The 18,543-nt window shown below is 42.3% G+C and overlaps 1 protein-coding gene across 1 annotated transcript in view; it reads right to left on the reverse strand.

Moving 5' to 3' along the window:
- Positions 1–1,673: 1,673 nt before the first annotated feature.
- Positions 1,674–18,543, reverse strand: part of LOC106565031 (RNA-binding protein 12) — a 32,188-nt gene continuing 15,318 nt past the window's right edge. The window contains exon 2 of the mRNA XM_014131609.3: positions 1,674–5,154. Coding sequence (XP_013987084.3) covers positions 2,574–5,129 — 2,556 coding nt within the window. The 5' untranslated portion in view covers positions 5,130–5,154 and the 3' untranslated portion in view covers positions 1,674–2,573. The remainder of the gene's footprint in view (positions 5,155–18,543) is intronic.

Genomic DNA, 18,543 nt, shown 5'->3' on the forward strand with positions numbered 1-18,543 from the left:
TACGTTTTACACCACTTCAAAATAAAATTCATGTTCAGAGAACTCATATGAATCAGTCAAAAATGTTCCATTAAACTGCATGATAAAAACAAGGTACATTTAGGTTTAGCGCTAGGCTAGCTTGTAAGACACAAGAAACAGATGTTATCTTAGCCTTATAGTAGGCATGTTTGCCACTAGCATCTATAGTGGAATTGAAAGTGGGCCTTGTGACAGTGGAATAAATGTGTACTCTCTTAACACACACACACACACACACACACACTATATGAACATAATTATATACAGTGCTCCATCTGTAAACTGCTGAAATAAAAAATGTGAGACCATATCAACAGTGGACTACTGAACAAAATACAAAAACATTGAGTAAAAGTTCTATTTACGTTCATTCAAACATGTCAAACGTTGTATAGCATCAATCTTTAGGGCCTTTTTAACTTACAACATCAATAATATTCCAACCGGACGATTCCAATGTCTTGAAAAACATTTTGGAACACAGCTACCTCTCAAGTGAATGCGCGCCTATGAACTCATGTGCATTCCTGAGTCAACAACTTCCAACTTCCTTTATTCGCTCTCTGTTCACCATAGACGCCTCAACAACTTTCTAAAGACTGTTGACATCTAGTGGAAGCCTTAGGAAGTGCAAAATGAACCCTAAGTCACTGTGTTAGATTGGCAATGACTTGAAAAGACTACAAGAACCAGATTTCCCACTTCCTGGTTTGATTTTTCTCAGGTTTTTGCCTGCCATATGAGTTCTGTTACACTCACAGACATCATTCAAACAGTTTTAGACATTTCATAGTGTTTTCTATCCAAATCTACTAATAATATGCATATTCTAGTTCCTGGGCCCGAGAGTAGTAGGCTGTGTAATTTGGGTACGTTTTTCATCCGGCCGTGAAAATACTGCCCCCTACCCAAGAGGTACACCCCTGCCTTTTAACAACTCAGTTCCTGGAGGGCCATGTGTCTGCTTGGTTTTGTCTTTTCCTTTCAATTTGTTTGCAATTAAGATCTAGACAACCAGGTAAGGGGGAGTTTTAGCTAATCAATTACCTTAATTGATCAATCAAGTACAAGGGAGGAGTGAAAACCCACAGAACTTGGCCCTCAAGGACTGGCGTTTGAGTTGCTTTAAAGGCTGGTTTCCTAGACCCAGATTAAACCTGGTCCTGTTCTAAAAATAATTCTTAACAGAGAATTGCCATTGAAAGGGCATTTTAGTCCAGGACTAGGCTAAATCTGGGTCTGGAAAACCAGCCTACTGTATGGGTTTCTTGGCAAACCCTATCAAATTTCCCATTCAATGATAATTTCCCTGAAAATGATAATGCCCTTTTCCCCGTAAGAGCGGTTTGAAAAGGCTGCCAGAAATTTCAACCTGTTTTGGTGGGATGGGGTTTTGGCCTGCCGTTTTGACCCCCCAAGACAGAGAAGTTGCTCTTCGCAGCTATTTTGTTTATTTTTCACCATTTCAATTGAAAACAATCACAGTAAGGTACTTAATTGTTACCCAGAAATTATTTGAAAACTGCTACATTGGGCCTTAAAAATGATTTCATACCTGGAACGTTTGGTAAAATCTGGGTGCCTTCCCAAAACCATTTTATTGTTCATATAGAAAATCAGCAAGCAAGTGAAAAATAATGAGAAAAATAGAATGGCTTGTAAATCTGTCAGGAATGTCATTTTATTGACAAAAGTGTACGCTAAACAGTATATACACACTTGTGAAATAAGCTGGAACGTCCCCAAAAATATAAAACTTAAGTGTCTCTTGTTAGACAACACTACAAAACTAAAACATTCCAAATAGTATTTACATCTTTGCAAAACAGCTCAAATTCAAAAAGAGTATATCGCAGGGGGACGTTGGCAGATACAAAAAGTTCTAAAGAGCTCTGCAGACCATTAAACCAAATGCAATGTTCAACATCTTTTTTCTCAGGAACAAGCAGTACAATTTATCATATAACATAGCTAGCAACAACATTGAGATTTGCATTTACTAACAGTGAAAAACAGCAAAGAGCAAATAAGCAAATGCTTTAACCATGACACAATGAGTGTTCTCTGTACTAACACCATGCATTGCAGCATTTGGCAAGTACCCCCTTTAGAAAATCATCACAAAGAGAATGTTAAATCTATGGAAGAAATACAAGAACACAAAACGTGTCAGGGAATTTGAAAATAATACATGCTTCCAAGTGAAAGTGACATCTCAGCACAGCAATAAGACTATCCTCTTAATCCAACCATATCATTCAAGGCTCTTACTCTAAATATGATTGGACTCAAGCTACATCAACATGGCAACAGTTGGCTTTTTGCCATTTTGAAAATCCAAACATCCCACTTTAGTTATCATATTATACATCAAATCAATATAGCAGCGTGCCATTTTATTCTTACGCTACTAACAACTTGATAACTTTGGTAAAGGAGCTAAAGATAGTTGGGAGCTTAAATGCTAAATCCTAAATGCAAGTTCTTACTTTTGCATTAATGAAACCAGATGTGTCACTTAATCATTATTGGTAGAGGGGAACATTGGAGTCTTATCCTAGGGTTATTTTCACTTTCCTAGCCTCAATAGGCCTATCATTTAAATCCATGACAGCAGATGATGCCTCCTCGTGTGACTCAAAGGCAACCATTGCCTCACCAGTGGACAGGCCCTTTTCACTGAACTGCTGACAGACTGAACCAGGCAGCACTTGATACCCATGAAAGAAATCTAGGATCTCATCGACTGTTACGGTGAAAGGCATGTTTTGGATCTTTACAATGGTTGGTCCACGATGGTTACCAGGGCCTCTGGTTGACTGAGGGCGCACTTCTGAACGCCCTTGGCCACTTCCTCGGTTGTTATGGCCTCCGCTCTTTCGAGAGCCGTTGTCAAAAGGTGGCCTGCCCCTCAAGCCCTCTGGTCCAAAGCCAGGTGGGCCATTGTTGCTACCTGGTCGGAAGCTTGGGGGTGTCGGAACTGCTCCAGGCAAGTGACCGGCAACCATGGGTGGGGGAATGCTAAGGGCTACATTCTCTGGACTTGCTGCAAATGGGGGTGGAGGAGGGCCCACTAGTCCATTACCTGGGACAGTAAATTGAGGAAAAGGACCATTGCCTAAATTGCCAACAGTGTTTCTGATGAAGTTCAACTCTTCTCCTGTTATACCGGCAAAGGGGTGAGCTTGGGCTTGAATAGGATTCTGTGCCTGAGCATGGCCGTGTGCCTGGCCTTGAGAGTTCCCTTCAAATTTCTGGCCTCTCTTAACCTGTGGTGGGTTTCTCTCGATTTCCTTCATCTGCTCAAAGGTGACCAAATGCACAAAGGCATTTCTGCCATTTAACTTCTGCCTGTGTAGTCTCTCAGCATTTAGCGCATCCTCCTCTACCCTGAGCTGCACAACAGCCTGACCTAGACCTTTACCACTGCTGTCAACCAGAACTTTAAGACTTTCTTCAACTATCGCAATGCCTTCCAGAAACAGATGGACATCTTCCTTTGACACATTATATGGAATATTTGAGATGTGTGCACAGTTTCTAGGGCTCTTGCCTGATTCAGAGTTTTTCTTATCAACACCCTGCATCCTTTGACGAATGGAATCAATCTTTTCAAACATAGCTTTCTTACTGATGGGGTGAACTTGTATGAATCGGCTTCCCATATACTGCATGTGACAGCTGAGGGCAACCTTGTAATCAATTTCATTTTTTAACTGGACAAAGCCCTCACCTATAGCTCGGCCAGTGGGTCCATAAGCAATGTAAATGCGGTCTTCCTTAATGTCCAGGTTTTTGAAGAACTCACAGATCTGTTTATTTACTGCTTCGTAGGGCAGGCCTTTTAGGTAAACACAGAACTCCTTGTTGTGAGGGGAGCGAGACCTTGCATGATCTCTGGTTGAAGGAGACGCTGAACTCATGTTGCTGCGGCGGTGGTGGTCTTGGGGAACATTACTGGATTTTGAGTGGGCTTGCCCTCCAACCCCGTTGCCATCACTGCTGACGCTCATCCACTGGCTCTCTGTGGCCGGAGAGATGTCCACGTACCTCTGCCTTAACATTCCGCTGCTTCTTTTGAGCGCGTCAAAAGTGTCCTGAGGGGAAAAGAACTTGGCCAGTGCCCTGCCGCAACTCCGGCCAAAGTTGTCCCTGACCAGTCGGATGGAGTCCACCCCTAACCCACAGAAAAACTCCCTAATATCCATTTCACTAGCTGAGAAGGGCAGCCCTTGAAGGTGGACATATAACTCATCTGAATTACCTATTGCTGCCTTCATCTGTGCCTGGAGATTTAACAGAGGGTTCATATGGTCAACAAACATGTGATTTGGGGCCAGTCCACTAGGGGGTGGGACACCTGGGTTGAATGGTGGCATTGAGCCCATGTGGGACAGACTCATGGGAAGGACAGGGGGGCCTTGGGTTAAAGGTGAAACAGTGGGAACAGGAGGCACAGAGGACACTGGTGGTGGAAGTGGCATGGGGGGTATGGAAGGCATGGGTGGCAGGGATGGCATGGTTTTCAAAGGGTGGATAGGTGGTGGTACAGAGTTGAGGGAGGACATGGCTGTTCTCATACTGGATTCCATGGTGAGATTTGGGCTGCTGAAGTTGTTGCTGAAACTGGGGGGCATGTTTCCCATGCTAGTGGTGGCAAACGTGGACACATTTTTGTTGCTTATGGTTTCATGTGCAGAGGCAGCTGTGGTGACGGTGGCTGGTCTGGTGTTGCTGAACCCTTTTAAAGTGTTGGGTAAACTGCCCCTCCCACATGTGTTGACGGGGGGACCTGGCCTGCTACCATTTCCTGCTCCTCCCCCTACATTGCCAGTTTCAAAACGCCTGCGGCTAAGCTCAATCATATTCTGCATCTCGGTCTTGCTGCTCAGCAAAAGTGACACTTTTGAACCTTTGATTGCTCCCCCTGTACGCATCATGCCAAGCCTGGCATCTTCATCTGTGGCGGAAACAATAAAAGCCTCACCATGTTCACCCCCTACAATATGCACCCCACCATCCGGGATGGTCAATCCAGAGAAGAAATGGCGTATGTCCATGGTCCCCGCCACTATCGGGAGACCCTGCAAGCGGATGACCACAGCCATGCTGCTGAGGCGAAACAACACACACCTGCAGGTAAAAAAAGGCAACCACCGTAAGACTAGAGGAAAGAGCAATGAACACACAAGAAACAAAGAGCAGGAGAGAAACCATGATTTACAAGACGGCTTACGTTTGTATATATTCGATGAGAGCCCACTGCATCAGAGAAATTCAAAATAAATGTGCAAGTATTAGGCGGTTTGTCCACTCATCACCACTCTTACACAGCCATCCACACATTGCTTCATTCAGCACATACATCAGCCTTGGCTCAAGGACATTATGTAGACCCTAGGTCTAACAAGCAAATCTTGAATGTAGAAATGTTACTTGTAGGCCTAAATCTTGCTCATAATTATAGTACCACACATTTCAATGAAATTTAGGCTTGGACGGTACACTGAACAGCGGGGTGTTTGGAAATAGCCACAGGATGGTTTTTCATTACCGTCAAAACAATTTCTTTCACTTTTTTTAATGAATTGGAATATTTGTAGCTAGTTTACCTGCAGTCAACTTGTGTAATACGTTAGGAGATGAAGATTGTGAAACCTCATTTCACCCGTCACATAATCTTTCATTATGAAGCTTGTTGGTAGTCCCAAGTCACGTGTTTGTTTACAAGCACAACGATGAGAGACCAGAGCCTTGAGTCACTCACTGTTGCTAAGCACGCACCAGGTGATCTAGTTACTGTATGGAATTCACATCTAAATGTTTGCAAGCTAGATATCGTATAAATATTAAGTTAACTGTCTAAAATGTTGTAAATGCTCTGCAGTTGTGCATTTGGTTTGCTAATTTAGTAGCTAGTTAGCCATCTCACTAAGTGGTTAGCTTCTTCCAAAATCAAGCTTTGCTTGTTAACCTGTTGGGGATAGGGGGCAGTATTTGCACGGCCGGATAAAAAAACATACCCGATTTAATCTGGTTCCTACTCCTGCCCAGTAACTAGAATATGCATATAATTAGTAGATTTGGATAGAAAACACTCTAAAGTTTCTAAAACTGTTTGAATGGTGTCTGTGAGTATAACAGAACTCATTTGGCAGGCAAAACCCTGAGACATTTTCTGACAGGAAGTGGATACCTGATGTGTTGTATTGACTTTAAACCTATCCCATTGAAAAACACAGGGGCTGAGGAATATTTTGGCACTTCCTATTGCTTCCACTAGATGTCACCAGCCTTTACAAAGTGTTTTGAGTCTTCTGGAGGGAGATCTGACCGAACAAGAGCCATGGAACGATGATGTCCCATTAGACACCTGGCGCGCGAGTTCATGTTGGGTACCCTCGTTCCAATACGTTATAAAAGAGTATGCATTCGTCCACCTTGAATATTATTCATGTTCTGGTTAAAAAAGGCCCTAATGATTTATGCTATACAACGTTTGACATGTTTGAACGAACGTAAATATATTTTTTCCCCTCGTTCATGACGAGAAGTCCGGCTGGCTTAGATCATGTGCTAACAAGACGGAGATTTTTGGACATAAATGATGAGCTTTTTTGAACAAAACTACATTCGTTATGGACCTGTGATACCTGGAAGTGACATCTGATGAAGAGAATCAAAGGTAATGGATTATTTACATAGTATTTTCGATTTTAGATCTCCCCAACATGACGTCTAGTCTGTATCGCAACGCGTATTTTTCTGGGCGCAGTGCTCAGATTATTGCAAAGTGTGATTTCCCAGTAAGGTTATTTTTAAATCTGGCAAGTTGATTGCGTTCAAGAGATGTAAATCTATAATTCTTTAAATGACAATATAATATTTTACCAATGTTTTCTAATTTTAATTATTTAATTTGTGACGCTGACTTGACTGCCGGTTATTGGAGGGAAACGATTTCCTCAACATCAATGCCATAGTAAAACGCTGTTTTTGGATATAAATATGAACTTGATAGAACTAAAAATGCATGCATTGTCTAACATAATGTCCTAGGAGTGTCATCTGATGGAGATTGTAAAAGGTTAGTGCATCATTTTAGCTGGTTTTATGGTTTTGGTGACCCTGTCTTTGGCTTGACAAAACATTACACACAACTCTTGTAAATGTACTGTCCTAACATACTCTAAATTTATGCTTTCGCCGTAAAACCTTTTTGAAATCGTAAAACGTGGTTAGATTAAGGAGATGTTTATCTTTCAAAGGGTGTAAAATAGTTGTATGTTTGAAAAATTTGAATTTTGACATTTATTTGGATTCAAATTTGCCGCTCTTGAAATGCACCTGCTGTTGATGGAGTGCACCACGGGTGGCACGCTAGCGTCCCACCTAGCCCATAGAGGTTAATCATTTAGCACTTCCTAAGGCTTCCACTAGATGTCAACAGTCTTTACAAAGTGGTTTGAGTCTTCTATGGTAGAAACTGACCCAAAGAGAGGCTTGGGAAGTTGGTCACAGTGGGAGGGCCATTACTACTATGACGCGGGCGCCCATGGGAACCCTTTTGTTCCGAAACGTTTGTAAGACAATGCAATCATCCGCCTTGAATATTATTGAAGCTCTGGTTCAAAAAGGCCCTAAAGATTTATGTTATACAACGTTTGACATGTTTGAACGAACGTAAATATATATTTTTTGCACATTCGTGACGACAAGTCCAGCGCGCTTCAGTACATTATCAGTAGCCTTCGGAACGCGCTAACAAGAAGGAACTATTGGGACATAAATTATTAACTTTTTCGAACAAAACTACATTTGTTGTGGACCTGGGATCCCTGAAAGTGCCTTCTGATGAAGATAATCAAAGGTAAGGGAATATTTACAATAGTATATTTGATTTTAGATGGTTCCAAGATGGCGCTAACATGTATCGCCTAGCCTATTTTTCTGAGCATACCACGTCGTTTATTGCAAAGTGTGATTTCACAGTAAAGTTATTTTTAAATCTGGCAATGCGGTTGCATTCACGAGATGTTAATCTATAATTCTTTGAATGACAATATTACATTTTAACAATGTTTTTGACTAGTAATTTTGTAAATTGTAGCGCTGATTCACCGGAAGCATTTGAGGGAAAATATTTTCTGAACGTCACGCGCCGATGTAAAATGCTGTTTTTATATATAAATATGAACTTTATCGAACAAAAAGGAGTCCTAGGAGTGTCATCTGATGCAGATTGTCAAAAGGTTAGTGCTGCATTTAGCTGTGTTTTGGGTATTTGTGATGCATGCTAGTTGCTTTGAAAATGGCAGTGTGATTTGTTTTGGCAGGGTACTCTCCTAACATAATCTAATGTTTTGCTTTTGCTGTAAAGCCTTTTTGAAATCGGACAACGTGGTTCGATTCAGGAGAGGTGTATCTATAAAATGGTGTAAAATAGTCATATGTTTGAGAAATTGAAGTTATAGCATATATTTGTATTTCGCGCGACGCGATTCCACTGGCTGTTGACTAGGGTGCAAGCGTCCCATGTTCCCAGACAGGTTAACAGCAGACAATTCCCTACTGGATCAAAAGCCTTGCTGTCTAATATTTGTTTTGTGTGTGCAGCAAACTCTGTAGCATTTTTTTGTTACTTGAATAACTGAGTTGGGATGTCTGTCTTGCAAATACTTTAGGTCAGAGACTTTATAAAATGTTAGCATTTAGATGCGATTTTACTATTACTTGTTAGCATTGCTAACTGTCGGATTACAAAGGCTCAGTGGGGTATGAAAATAGCGCCCCTTGTGTTCAGTATGACCTTGTACCACACTGGGATATTAAGTAAATCTGGATACAGCCCAAGCCTAATGCAATAAATTGTATAAACCTACAGTGCATTCAGAAACTATTCAGACTCGTTCCCTTTTTACACATTTTGTTACAGTAAAGCCTTATGAATGCTAAATTACGTAAATGTAAATATAATAAATTGCATTAAATAAATGTTTCCCCTCATCAATTTGCAGACCCTTTGTGATGCGACTCAAATGATGAGCTCAGGTACATCCTGTTTCAATTGACCATCCTTGATGTTTCTACTACTTGGAGTCCACCTGTGGTAAATTCAATTGATTGGACATGATTTGGAAAGGCACACCTTTCTAGATACAGTTGCAGTCGGAAGTTTACATACACCTTATCCAAATGCATTTAAACTCAGTTTTTCACAATTCCTGACATTTAATCCTAGTAAAAATTCCCTGTCTTGGGTCAGTTAGGATCACCACTTTATTTTAAGAATGTAAAATGTTAGAATAATAGTAGAGAGAATGATTTATTTCTTTCATCACATTCCCAGTGGTTCAGAAGTTTACATACTCAATTAGTATTTGATAGCATTGCCTTTAAATTGTTTAACTTGGGTCAAACGTTTTGGGTAGCCTTCCACAAGCTTCCCACAATAAGTTGGGTGAATTTTGGTCCATTCCTCCTTACAGAGCTGGTGTAACTGAGTTAGGTTTGTAGGCATCCTTGCTCGTTAGTTTTAATGACTCCAACCTAAGTGTATGTAAACTTCCGACTTCAACTGTACACTTAGGTTGGAGCCATTAAAACTAGTTTTTCAACCACTCCACAAATTTCTTGTTAACAAACTATAGTTTTGGCAAGTCGGTTAGGACTACTTTGTGCATGACAAGTAATTCTTGCAACAATTGTTTACAGACGGATTATTTCACTTATAATTCACTGCATCACAATTCCAGTGGGCCAGAAGTTTACATACACTAAGTTGACTGTGCCTTTAACCTGTTATGGATAGGGGGCAGTATTTTCACGGCCGGATAAAAATCGTACCCGATTTAATCTGGTTATTACTCCTGCCCAGAAACTAGAATATGCATATAATTAGTAGCTTTGGATAGAAAACACTCCAAAGTTTCTAAAACTGTTTGAATGGTGTCTGTGAGTATAACAGAACTCAAATGGCAGGCCAAAACCTGAGAAGATTCTGTACAGGAAGTACGCTGTCTGACCATTTCTTGGCCTTCTTTGTCATCTCTATCCCAAACAGAGGATCTCTGCTGTAACGTGACACTTTCTAAGGCTCCCATAGGCTCTCAGAAGGCGCCAGAACGTTGAATGATGACTCTGCAGTCTCTGGCTGAAAAACAGTAGCGCATTTGGTAAGTGGTCGATCTGAGAACAATGAGACGGGCGCGCGCTTGGACGTGAAAAGGCCATTTTACATTTTCAGTCTTTGAACGAAAACAACGACTCCCGGTCGGAGTATTATCGCTATTTTACGAGGAAAATCGCATAAAAATTGATTGTAAACAGCGTTTGACATGCTTCGAAGTACGGTAATGGAATATTTTGAATTTTCTTGTCACGATATGCGTCCGCGCGTCACCCTTCGGATAGTGTCTTGAACGCACGAACAAAACACCGCTATTTGGATATAACTATGGATTATTTGGAACCAAACCAACATTTGTTGTTGAAGTAGAAGTCCTGGGAGTGCATTCTGACGAAGAACAGCAAAGGTAATCCAATTTTTCTTATAGTAAATCTGAGTTTGGTGAGTGCCAAACTTGGTGGGTGTCAAAATAGCTAGCCTGTGATGGCCGGGCTATCTACTCAGAATATTGCAAAATGTGCTTTCACCAAAAAGCTATTTTAAAATCAGACACCGCGATTGCATAAAGGAGTTCTGTATCTATAATTCTTAAAATAATTGTTATGTTTTTTGTGAACGTTTATCGTGAGTAATTTAGTAAATTCACCGGAAGTGTTCGGTGGGAATGCTAGTTCTGAACGTCACATGCTAATGTAAAAAGCTGGGTTTTGATATAAATATGTACTTGATTGAACAAAACATGCATGTATTGTATAACATAATGTCCTAGGAGTGTCATCTGATGAAGATCAAAGGTTAGTGCTGCATTTAGCTGTGGTTTTGGTTTTTGTGACATTATATGCTAGCTTGAAAAATGGGTGTCTGATTATTTCTGTCTGGGTACTCTCCTGACATAATCTCATGTTTTGCTTTCGTTGTAAAGCCTTTTTGAAATCGGACAGTGTGGTTAGATAAAGGAGAGTCTTGTCTTTAAAATGGTGTAAAATAGTCATATGTTTGAAAAATTGAAGTTTTCGGATTTTCGAGGAGTTTGTATTTTGCGCCACGCCCTATCATTGGATATTGGAGTGGTGTTCCGCTAGTGGAACATCTAGATGTAAGAGGTTTTAAACAGCTTGGAAAATTCCAGAAAAATACGTCATGGCTTTAGAAGCTTCTGATAACTCAAATGATGTCAATTAGCCTAATTGGAGGTGTACCTGTGGATGTATTTCAAGGCCTACCTTCAAACTCCGTGCCTCTTTGCTTGACATCATGGGAAAATCAAGAGAAATCAGGCAACACCTCAGAAAAAAATATTTTTTAGACCTCCACAAGTCTGGTACATCCTTGGAAGCAATTTCCAAATGCCTTAAGGTAACACGTTCATCTGTACAAACAATATTACGCAAGTATAAACACCATGGGACCACGCAGCCGTCATACCGCTCAGGAAGGAGACGCTTTCTGTCTCCTTGAGATGAACGTACTTCGCTGTTGTTCTGGGATTGATTTACACTTTTCGCACCAAAGGATCTTGTGAAGATGCTGGCAGAAACGGGAACAAAAGTATCTATATCCACAGTAAAACGAGTCCTATATCGACATAACCTGGAAGGCCGCTCAGCAAGGAAGAAGCCACTGCTCCAAAACCGCCATAAAAAAAAAATCAAGACTACGGTTTGCAACTGCACATGGAGAAAAGTCCTCTGGTCTGATGAAACAAAAATAGAACTGTTTGGCCATAATGACCATCGTTATGTTTGGAGGGAAAAGGGGGAGGCTTGCAAGCCGAAGAACACCATCCCAAACGTGAAGTACGGGGGTGGCAGCATCATGTTGTGGGGGTGCTTTGCTTCAGAAGGGACTGGTGCACTTCATAAAATAGATGGCTTCATGAGGAAGGAAAATTTGGTGGATATACTGAAGCAACAGCTCAAGACATCATCAGGAAGTTAAAGATATCCCTCTAGTGGTGTGGGGGCTGTGCTTTGGCAAAGTGGGTGGGGTTATATCCTGCCTGTTTGGCCCTGTTCGGGGGTATCATCGGATGGGGCCACAGTGTCTCCTGTCTCAGCCTCCAGTATTTATGCTGCAGTAGTTTGACCCTAGCCCCCTGACACAGGCTGTTATATCTGGAGTATATATCCTGTCTTATCCGGTGTCCTGTGTGAATTTAAGTATGCCCTCTCTAATTCTCTTTCTTTCAGAGGACCTGATCCCTAGGACCATGCTCAGGACTACCTGGCATGATGACTCCTTGCTGTCCCCAGTCCACCTGGCTGTGCTGCTGCTCCAGTTTCAACTGTTCTGCCTGTGGCTATGGAACCCTGACCTCTTCACCGGACGTGCTACCTGTCCCAGACCTGCTGTTTTCAACTCTCTAGAGACAGCAGGAGCAGTAGAGATACTCTCAATGATTGGCTATGAAAAGCCAACTGACATTTACCACGGAGGTGCTGACCTTTTGCACCCTCGACAACTACTGTGATTATTATTTCACCATGCTGGTCATTTATGAACATTTGAACATCTTGACCATGTTCTGTTATAATCTCCACCCGGCACAGCCAGAAGAGGACTGGTCACCCCTCATAGCCTGGTTCCTCTCTAGGTTTCTTCCGAGGTTTTGGCCTTTCTAGGGAGTTTTTCCTAGCCACCGTGCTTCTACACCTGCATTGCTTGCTGTTTGGGGTTTTAGGCTGGGTTTCTGTACAGTACTTTGAGATATCAGCTGATCTAAGAAGGGCTATAAAATAAATTTGATTTGAAAGCTTGGTAGCAAATGGGTCTCCGAATGGACAATGACCCCAAGCATACTTCCAAAGTTGTGGCAAAATGGCTTAAGGACAACAAAGTCAAGGTATTAGAGTGGCACTCACAAAGCTCTGACCTCAATCCGAAAGAACATTTGTGGGCAGAACTGAAAAAGCGTGTGCGAGCAAGGAGGCCTACAAACCCGACTCAGTTACACCACATCTGTCAGGAGGAATGGGCCAAAATTCACCCAACTTATTGTGGGAAGCTTGTGGAAGGCTACCTGAAACGTTTGACCGAAGTTAAACAATTTAAAGGCAATGCTGCCAAATACTAATTGTGTATGCAAACTTCTGACCCACTGGGAATGTGAAGAACAAAATAAAAGCTGAAATAAAATCACTCTACTATTATTCTGACATTTCACATTCTTAAAATAAAGTGCTGATCCTAACTGACCTAAGACAGGGCATTTTTACTAGGATTTAATGTCAGGAATTGTGAAACTGAGTTTAAATGTATTTGGCTGAGGTGTATGTAAACTTCCGACTTCAACTGTAAGGTCCCACAGTTGACAGTGCATGTCGGAGCAGTGGCCTCCATCGTTCTTAAATGGAAGAAGTTTGGAGCAACCAAGACTCTTCCTACAGCTGGCCATCCGGCCAAACTGCGCAAATCAGGGGAGAAGGCCTTGGTCAGGGAGGTGACCAAGAACCCGATGGTCACTCTGACAAATCTCCAGAGTTCCTCTGTGGAGATGGGAGAACCTTCCAGAAAAACAACCATCTCTGCAGCACTCCACCAATCAGACCTTTGTGGTAGAATGGCCAGACGGAAACCACTCCTTGGTAAATGCCACCCCGCTTGGAGTTTTCCAAAAGGCACCTAAAGGACTCAGACCATGGGAAACAAGATTCTCTGGTCTGATGAAACCAAGATTGAACTCTTTGGCCTAAATGCCAAGCGTCAAGTCTGGAGGAAACTTGGCACCATCCTTATGGTGAAGCGTGGTGGCAGCATCATACTTTGGGATTGTTTTTCAGTGACAGGGACTGGGAGACTAGTCAGGATTGAGGGAAAGATGAACGGAGCAAAGTACAGAGAGAGCCTTGATGAAAACCTGCTCCAGAGCGCTCAGGACCTGACTGGGTTGAAGGTTCACCTTCCAACAGGACAACGACCCTAAGCACACAGCCAAGACAAAGCAGGAGTGGAAGTCTCTGAATGTCCTTGAGTGGCCCAGCCAGAGCCCGGACTTGAACCCGATCGAACACCTCTGGAAAGACCTGAAAATAGCTGTGCAGTGACGCTCCCCATCCAACCTGACAGAGCTTGAGAGGATCTGCAGAGAATGGGAGAAACTCCCCAAATACAGGTGTGCCAAGCTTGTAGCGTCATACCCAAGAAGACTCAAGGCTGTAATCGCTACCAAAGGTGCTTCAACAAATACAGAGTTAAGGGTCTGAATACTTATGTACATGTGATAAGTATTTTATGTATTATACTTTTGCTAAAATTGCTAAAAAACAGTTTTTGCTTCGTTATGAGGTATTGTGTGCAGATTGAGGAGGAAAAAATAAAACGTAATACATTTTAGAATAAGGCCGTAACGTAACTTTTTGGGGAAAAAGTCAAGTGTTCTAAATACTTCCCGAATGCACTGTATAGCTCAACTTCCAATTGATCAATCTGATACATAATTAGGCCCATGTCCAATACATTTCAGGTGGAAGGGGCATGAATTTAAAAGGTTGAGTAAGTCGTTTTAGAAGCTTACAGGGTGCATTACTTACCAACAACAGATGCAAATCCTAATAAAACTAAACCACATTTTGAAGTCGACTTTCATTGTTTTATCTGACTACACCATCTTGAATCTAGCAATTAAGTTGTAGTTTAGAGTTATTTATTAAGGGTTAGGGGAGGGGTTGCCAAGTGAAGTCACGGAGGGTTGGGAGACAATGTCAGCATAGCGTTACAATTTCGCATGGTTCTATGCTAGATTGGGAACAAACAAACATTTAGCACGACAACTAAAATGGCTTTGAGAAAATCTGATCTCAGCTAATAAGGAGAAGTATCTAACAAAATAACTACATTCTGGCATTCACTAATTATAAACTATTTACAATATAAATGTGGGTACATTTGTGGATGAAAATCTTACTTACTCAACCTTTAAAATATAGACGTGCCAATTTGATATAATTGCAATGCAGTATCCCTAAGCCATTGGATGACACTCATCTCAGTAGCAACTGGTAAACACAAACAAATGCATTTATCTCATGATAAGCTGCAGACCATACTATTTACCAAGAGAGTTTTCATCTATATTTTTCATAGCTGTATATTTACCACCACAAACCACTAAGTCCGCATTCAATGAACTGTATACGGCCACAAGCAAACAGGCGGCGCTCCAAGTGGCCGGGGACTTGAATGCAAGGAAACTTAAATCCGTTTGACCTCATTTCTACCAGCATGTTAAATGTGCAACCAGAGGAAAAGAACTCTAGACCACCTTTACTTCACACACAGAGATGCGTACAAAGCTCTCTCGCCCTCCATTTTGCAAATCTGACTATAATTCTATCCTCCTGATTCCTGCTTACAAGCTACATCTTAAGCAGGAAGCACCAGTGACTCGGTCAAAAAAAAGTGGTCAGATGAAGCAGATGCTAAACTACAGGACTGTTTTGCTAGCACACTGGAATATATTCCGGGATTCTTCCGATGACATTGAGGAGTACACCACACTGGCTTCATCAATAAGTGTATCGATAACATCGTTCCCACAGTGACCGTACGTACATACAAAAACCAGAAGCCATGGATTACAGGCAACATCCGCATTGTGCTAAAGGGTAGAGTGTCTACACAGGACTATGATTGAATCATACTACACCGGCTCAGACGCTCTTCGGATGTTGCAAGGCTTGCAAACTATTAGACTACAAAGGGAAGCACAGCCGCGAGCTGCCCAGTGACACAAGCTTACCAGACAAGCTAAATTACTTCTATGCTCGCTTCGAGGAAAGCAACACTGAAGAATGCATGAGAGCATCAGCTGTTCAGGCCGCGGGTCCAGACGGATTACCAGGACGTGTACTCCGAGCATGCACTGACCAGCTGGCAAGTGTCTTCAATGACACTTTCAACCTGTCCCTGACTGAGTCTGTAATACCAACATGTTAAGCAGACCACCATAGTCTCTGTGCCCAAGAACCTGCCTAAATGAATACCGACCCATAGCACTCACGTCTGTAGCCATGAAGTGCTTTAAAAGGCTGGTCATAGCTCACATCAACACTATTATCCCAGAAACACTAGACCCACTCCAATTTGCATACCGCAACTACAGATGCAATCTCTATTGCACTCCACACTGCCCTTTCCCACCTGGACAAAAGGAACACCTACGTGAGAATGCTATTCATTGACTACAGCTCAGCATTCAACACCATAGTGCCCTCAAAGCTCACCACTAAGCTAAGGACCCTGGGACTAAACACCTCCCTCTGCAACTGGATCCTGGACTTCCTGACCCCAGGTGGTAAGGGTAGGTAAAAACACATCTGCCCTGCTGATCCCCCTCAGGGGTGCGTGCTCAGTCCCCTCCAGTACTCCCTGTTCACCCATGACTGCATGGCCAGGCACGACTCCAACACCATCATTAAGTTTGCCAACGATACAACAGTGGTAGGCCTGATCACCGACAACGATGAGACAGCCTATAGGGAGGAGGTCAGAGATCTGGCCATATGGTGCCAGGATATCAACCTCTCCCTTAACGTGATCAAGACAAATGAGATGATTGTGGACTACAAGAAAAGGAGGACCGAGTACGCCCCCATTCTCATCGACGGGGCTGTAGTGGAGCAGGTTGAGAGCTTCAAGGTCCTTGGTGTCCACATCACCAACAAACTATCATGGTCCAAACACACCAAGACAGTCGTGAACAGGACACGATAAAGCCTATTCCCGACTGAAAAGATTTGGCATGGGTCCTCAGATCCTCAAAAGGTTCTACAGCTGCACCATCGAGAGCATCACTGCATGGTATGGCAACTGCTCCGCCACCGACAGCAAGGCACTAAAGAGGGTGTGTACGGCACAGTACATCACTAGGGCCAAGCTTCCTGCCATCCAGGACCTCTATACCAGCGGTGTCAGAGGAAGGCCCTATGACTTCCATGATGTGGAAAACACGGACGGAATCGCAGAATTTGGTAATAAAAACATGTAAAATGTGGAATATTGAAATGAAATAAAATCTAAATTAGGCCTAATTGTAGTAACCAAAAGGATTTAATAATTGTAAAGTTAGACGAGTAGGCCTAGAGAAATAAATCAGTTTTCGATTGGGGTGTTTTGAGAGGGGGGCATGGGACCCTTACGTCACCACAACTTACTATCACTTTGAGAAACATGTCGAAGAGGCCATCTGAGAGTCATCAAAAACACAACAAAAATTCGACCCCAACCCCTAAATTCAGAGCAGAGCAATACCCAAAGGACTATGAGTCAGGCGATGAGAGAATTTGCAAAACAGCTTAATTTACTATTTATTGGACACGTAAAAATACGTGTTATGACCACTTAGTCTAAAGCCCATGTGAAAAACAAGGAAAAGCAGTGTTAGCCAGAGCATGCCTCTTCAAATGACCATTACTAGTGCAAGCGCATAAGCAGATTCAAGACAATCTATTCAGGACTTTGTGGCTGTGTGCGCCGAGTCTGACATCCCCTTAGAAAAGCTAAAGAAAGCTACAGCCGTTTTTAGTGAAGCGTTGCCTGAAAATAAGTGCAGCCTCTGTCAAACTCACCTGCCCCATGTGTTCAACCAACATATGAGTTGGCGGTGGTTGTTGACGAGACAGATGCAAGGGATTGAAGCGTTCTAAACATCGTCATAGGTGAGTTAACAGCCTATTAATATACCGTTGCAATTTACATTCTGCAATGTGAATTGTCCGCATGCAAATTGTGATATTCCAAACCACGAGCTATCGTGGTGAAATATAGCGATGCATAATGTCAGCAGCTGTCTGCCTCGCCATCTAGCTAACTGTCACTGTATCTATATTGTGTTTACACTTGACATTTAAATAACACTTATGTCACAATATTATTTTAGGTTAAAACATAATTGAACTTTTTCCTTATGTTTCATTGCAGGTGTTGAAAACCAGTACTTTCTGGTGGATGTCATTTTCATGGACAGATGCAACTACTCAACGTTTTCCCAATCTATACTAGCCTCCCTCCACAGCAACGATCTGAACCTGAATGATGCCTGGGCAGTGGTCACAGATAATGCCTCCTACTGCCTGAAGGCATGCAAGGAGGTTCTGAAAGGAGTGATGCCCAACAGTGTTCATGTAACCTGTCTCTGCCATGTCATCAATTTGGTGGGTGAGACCTGGCAGCACTTCAAATACTTCTCTGAAGTTGCATCACTTGTGACATGGATGAGATCGGTCTTCTTCAAGAAGCCTGCCAGAAACAGAAGATGGGTAAGCTTCCTCATTATGAAGGAGTTTGTGTAGGCCAAGGCTCCTCCTGAAACATTGAGCTCCAGATGGAATAGCTGGTTTGAGGCAGTGAAGTACCATGCAGAGCATGTTCATCTGTACAGAGTTTTTGTTGGCAGA

Source organism: Salmo salar, chromosome 12 (genome assembly GCF_965601325.2).
Source record: "Salmo salar chromosome 12, fSalSal1, whole genome shotgun sequence".
Lineage (NCBI taxonomy): Eukaryota > Metazoa > Chordata > Actinopteri > Salmoniformes > Salmonidae > Salmo > Salmo salar.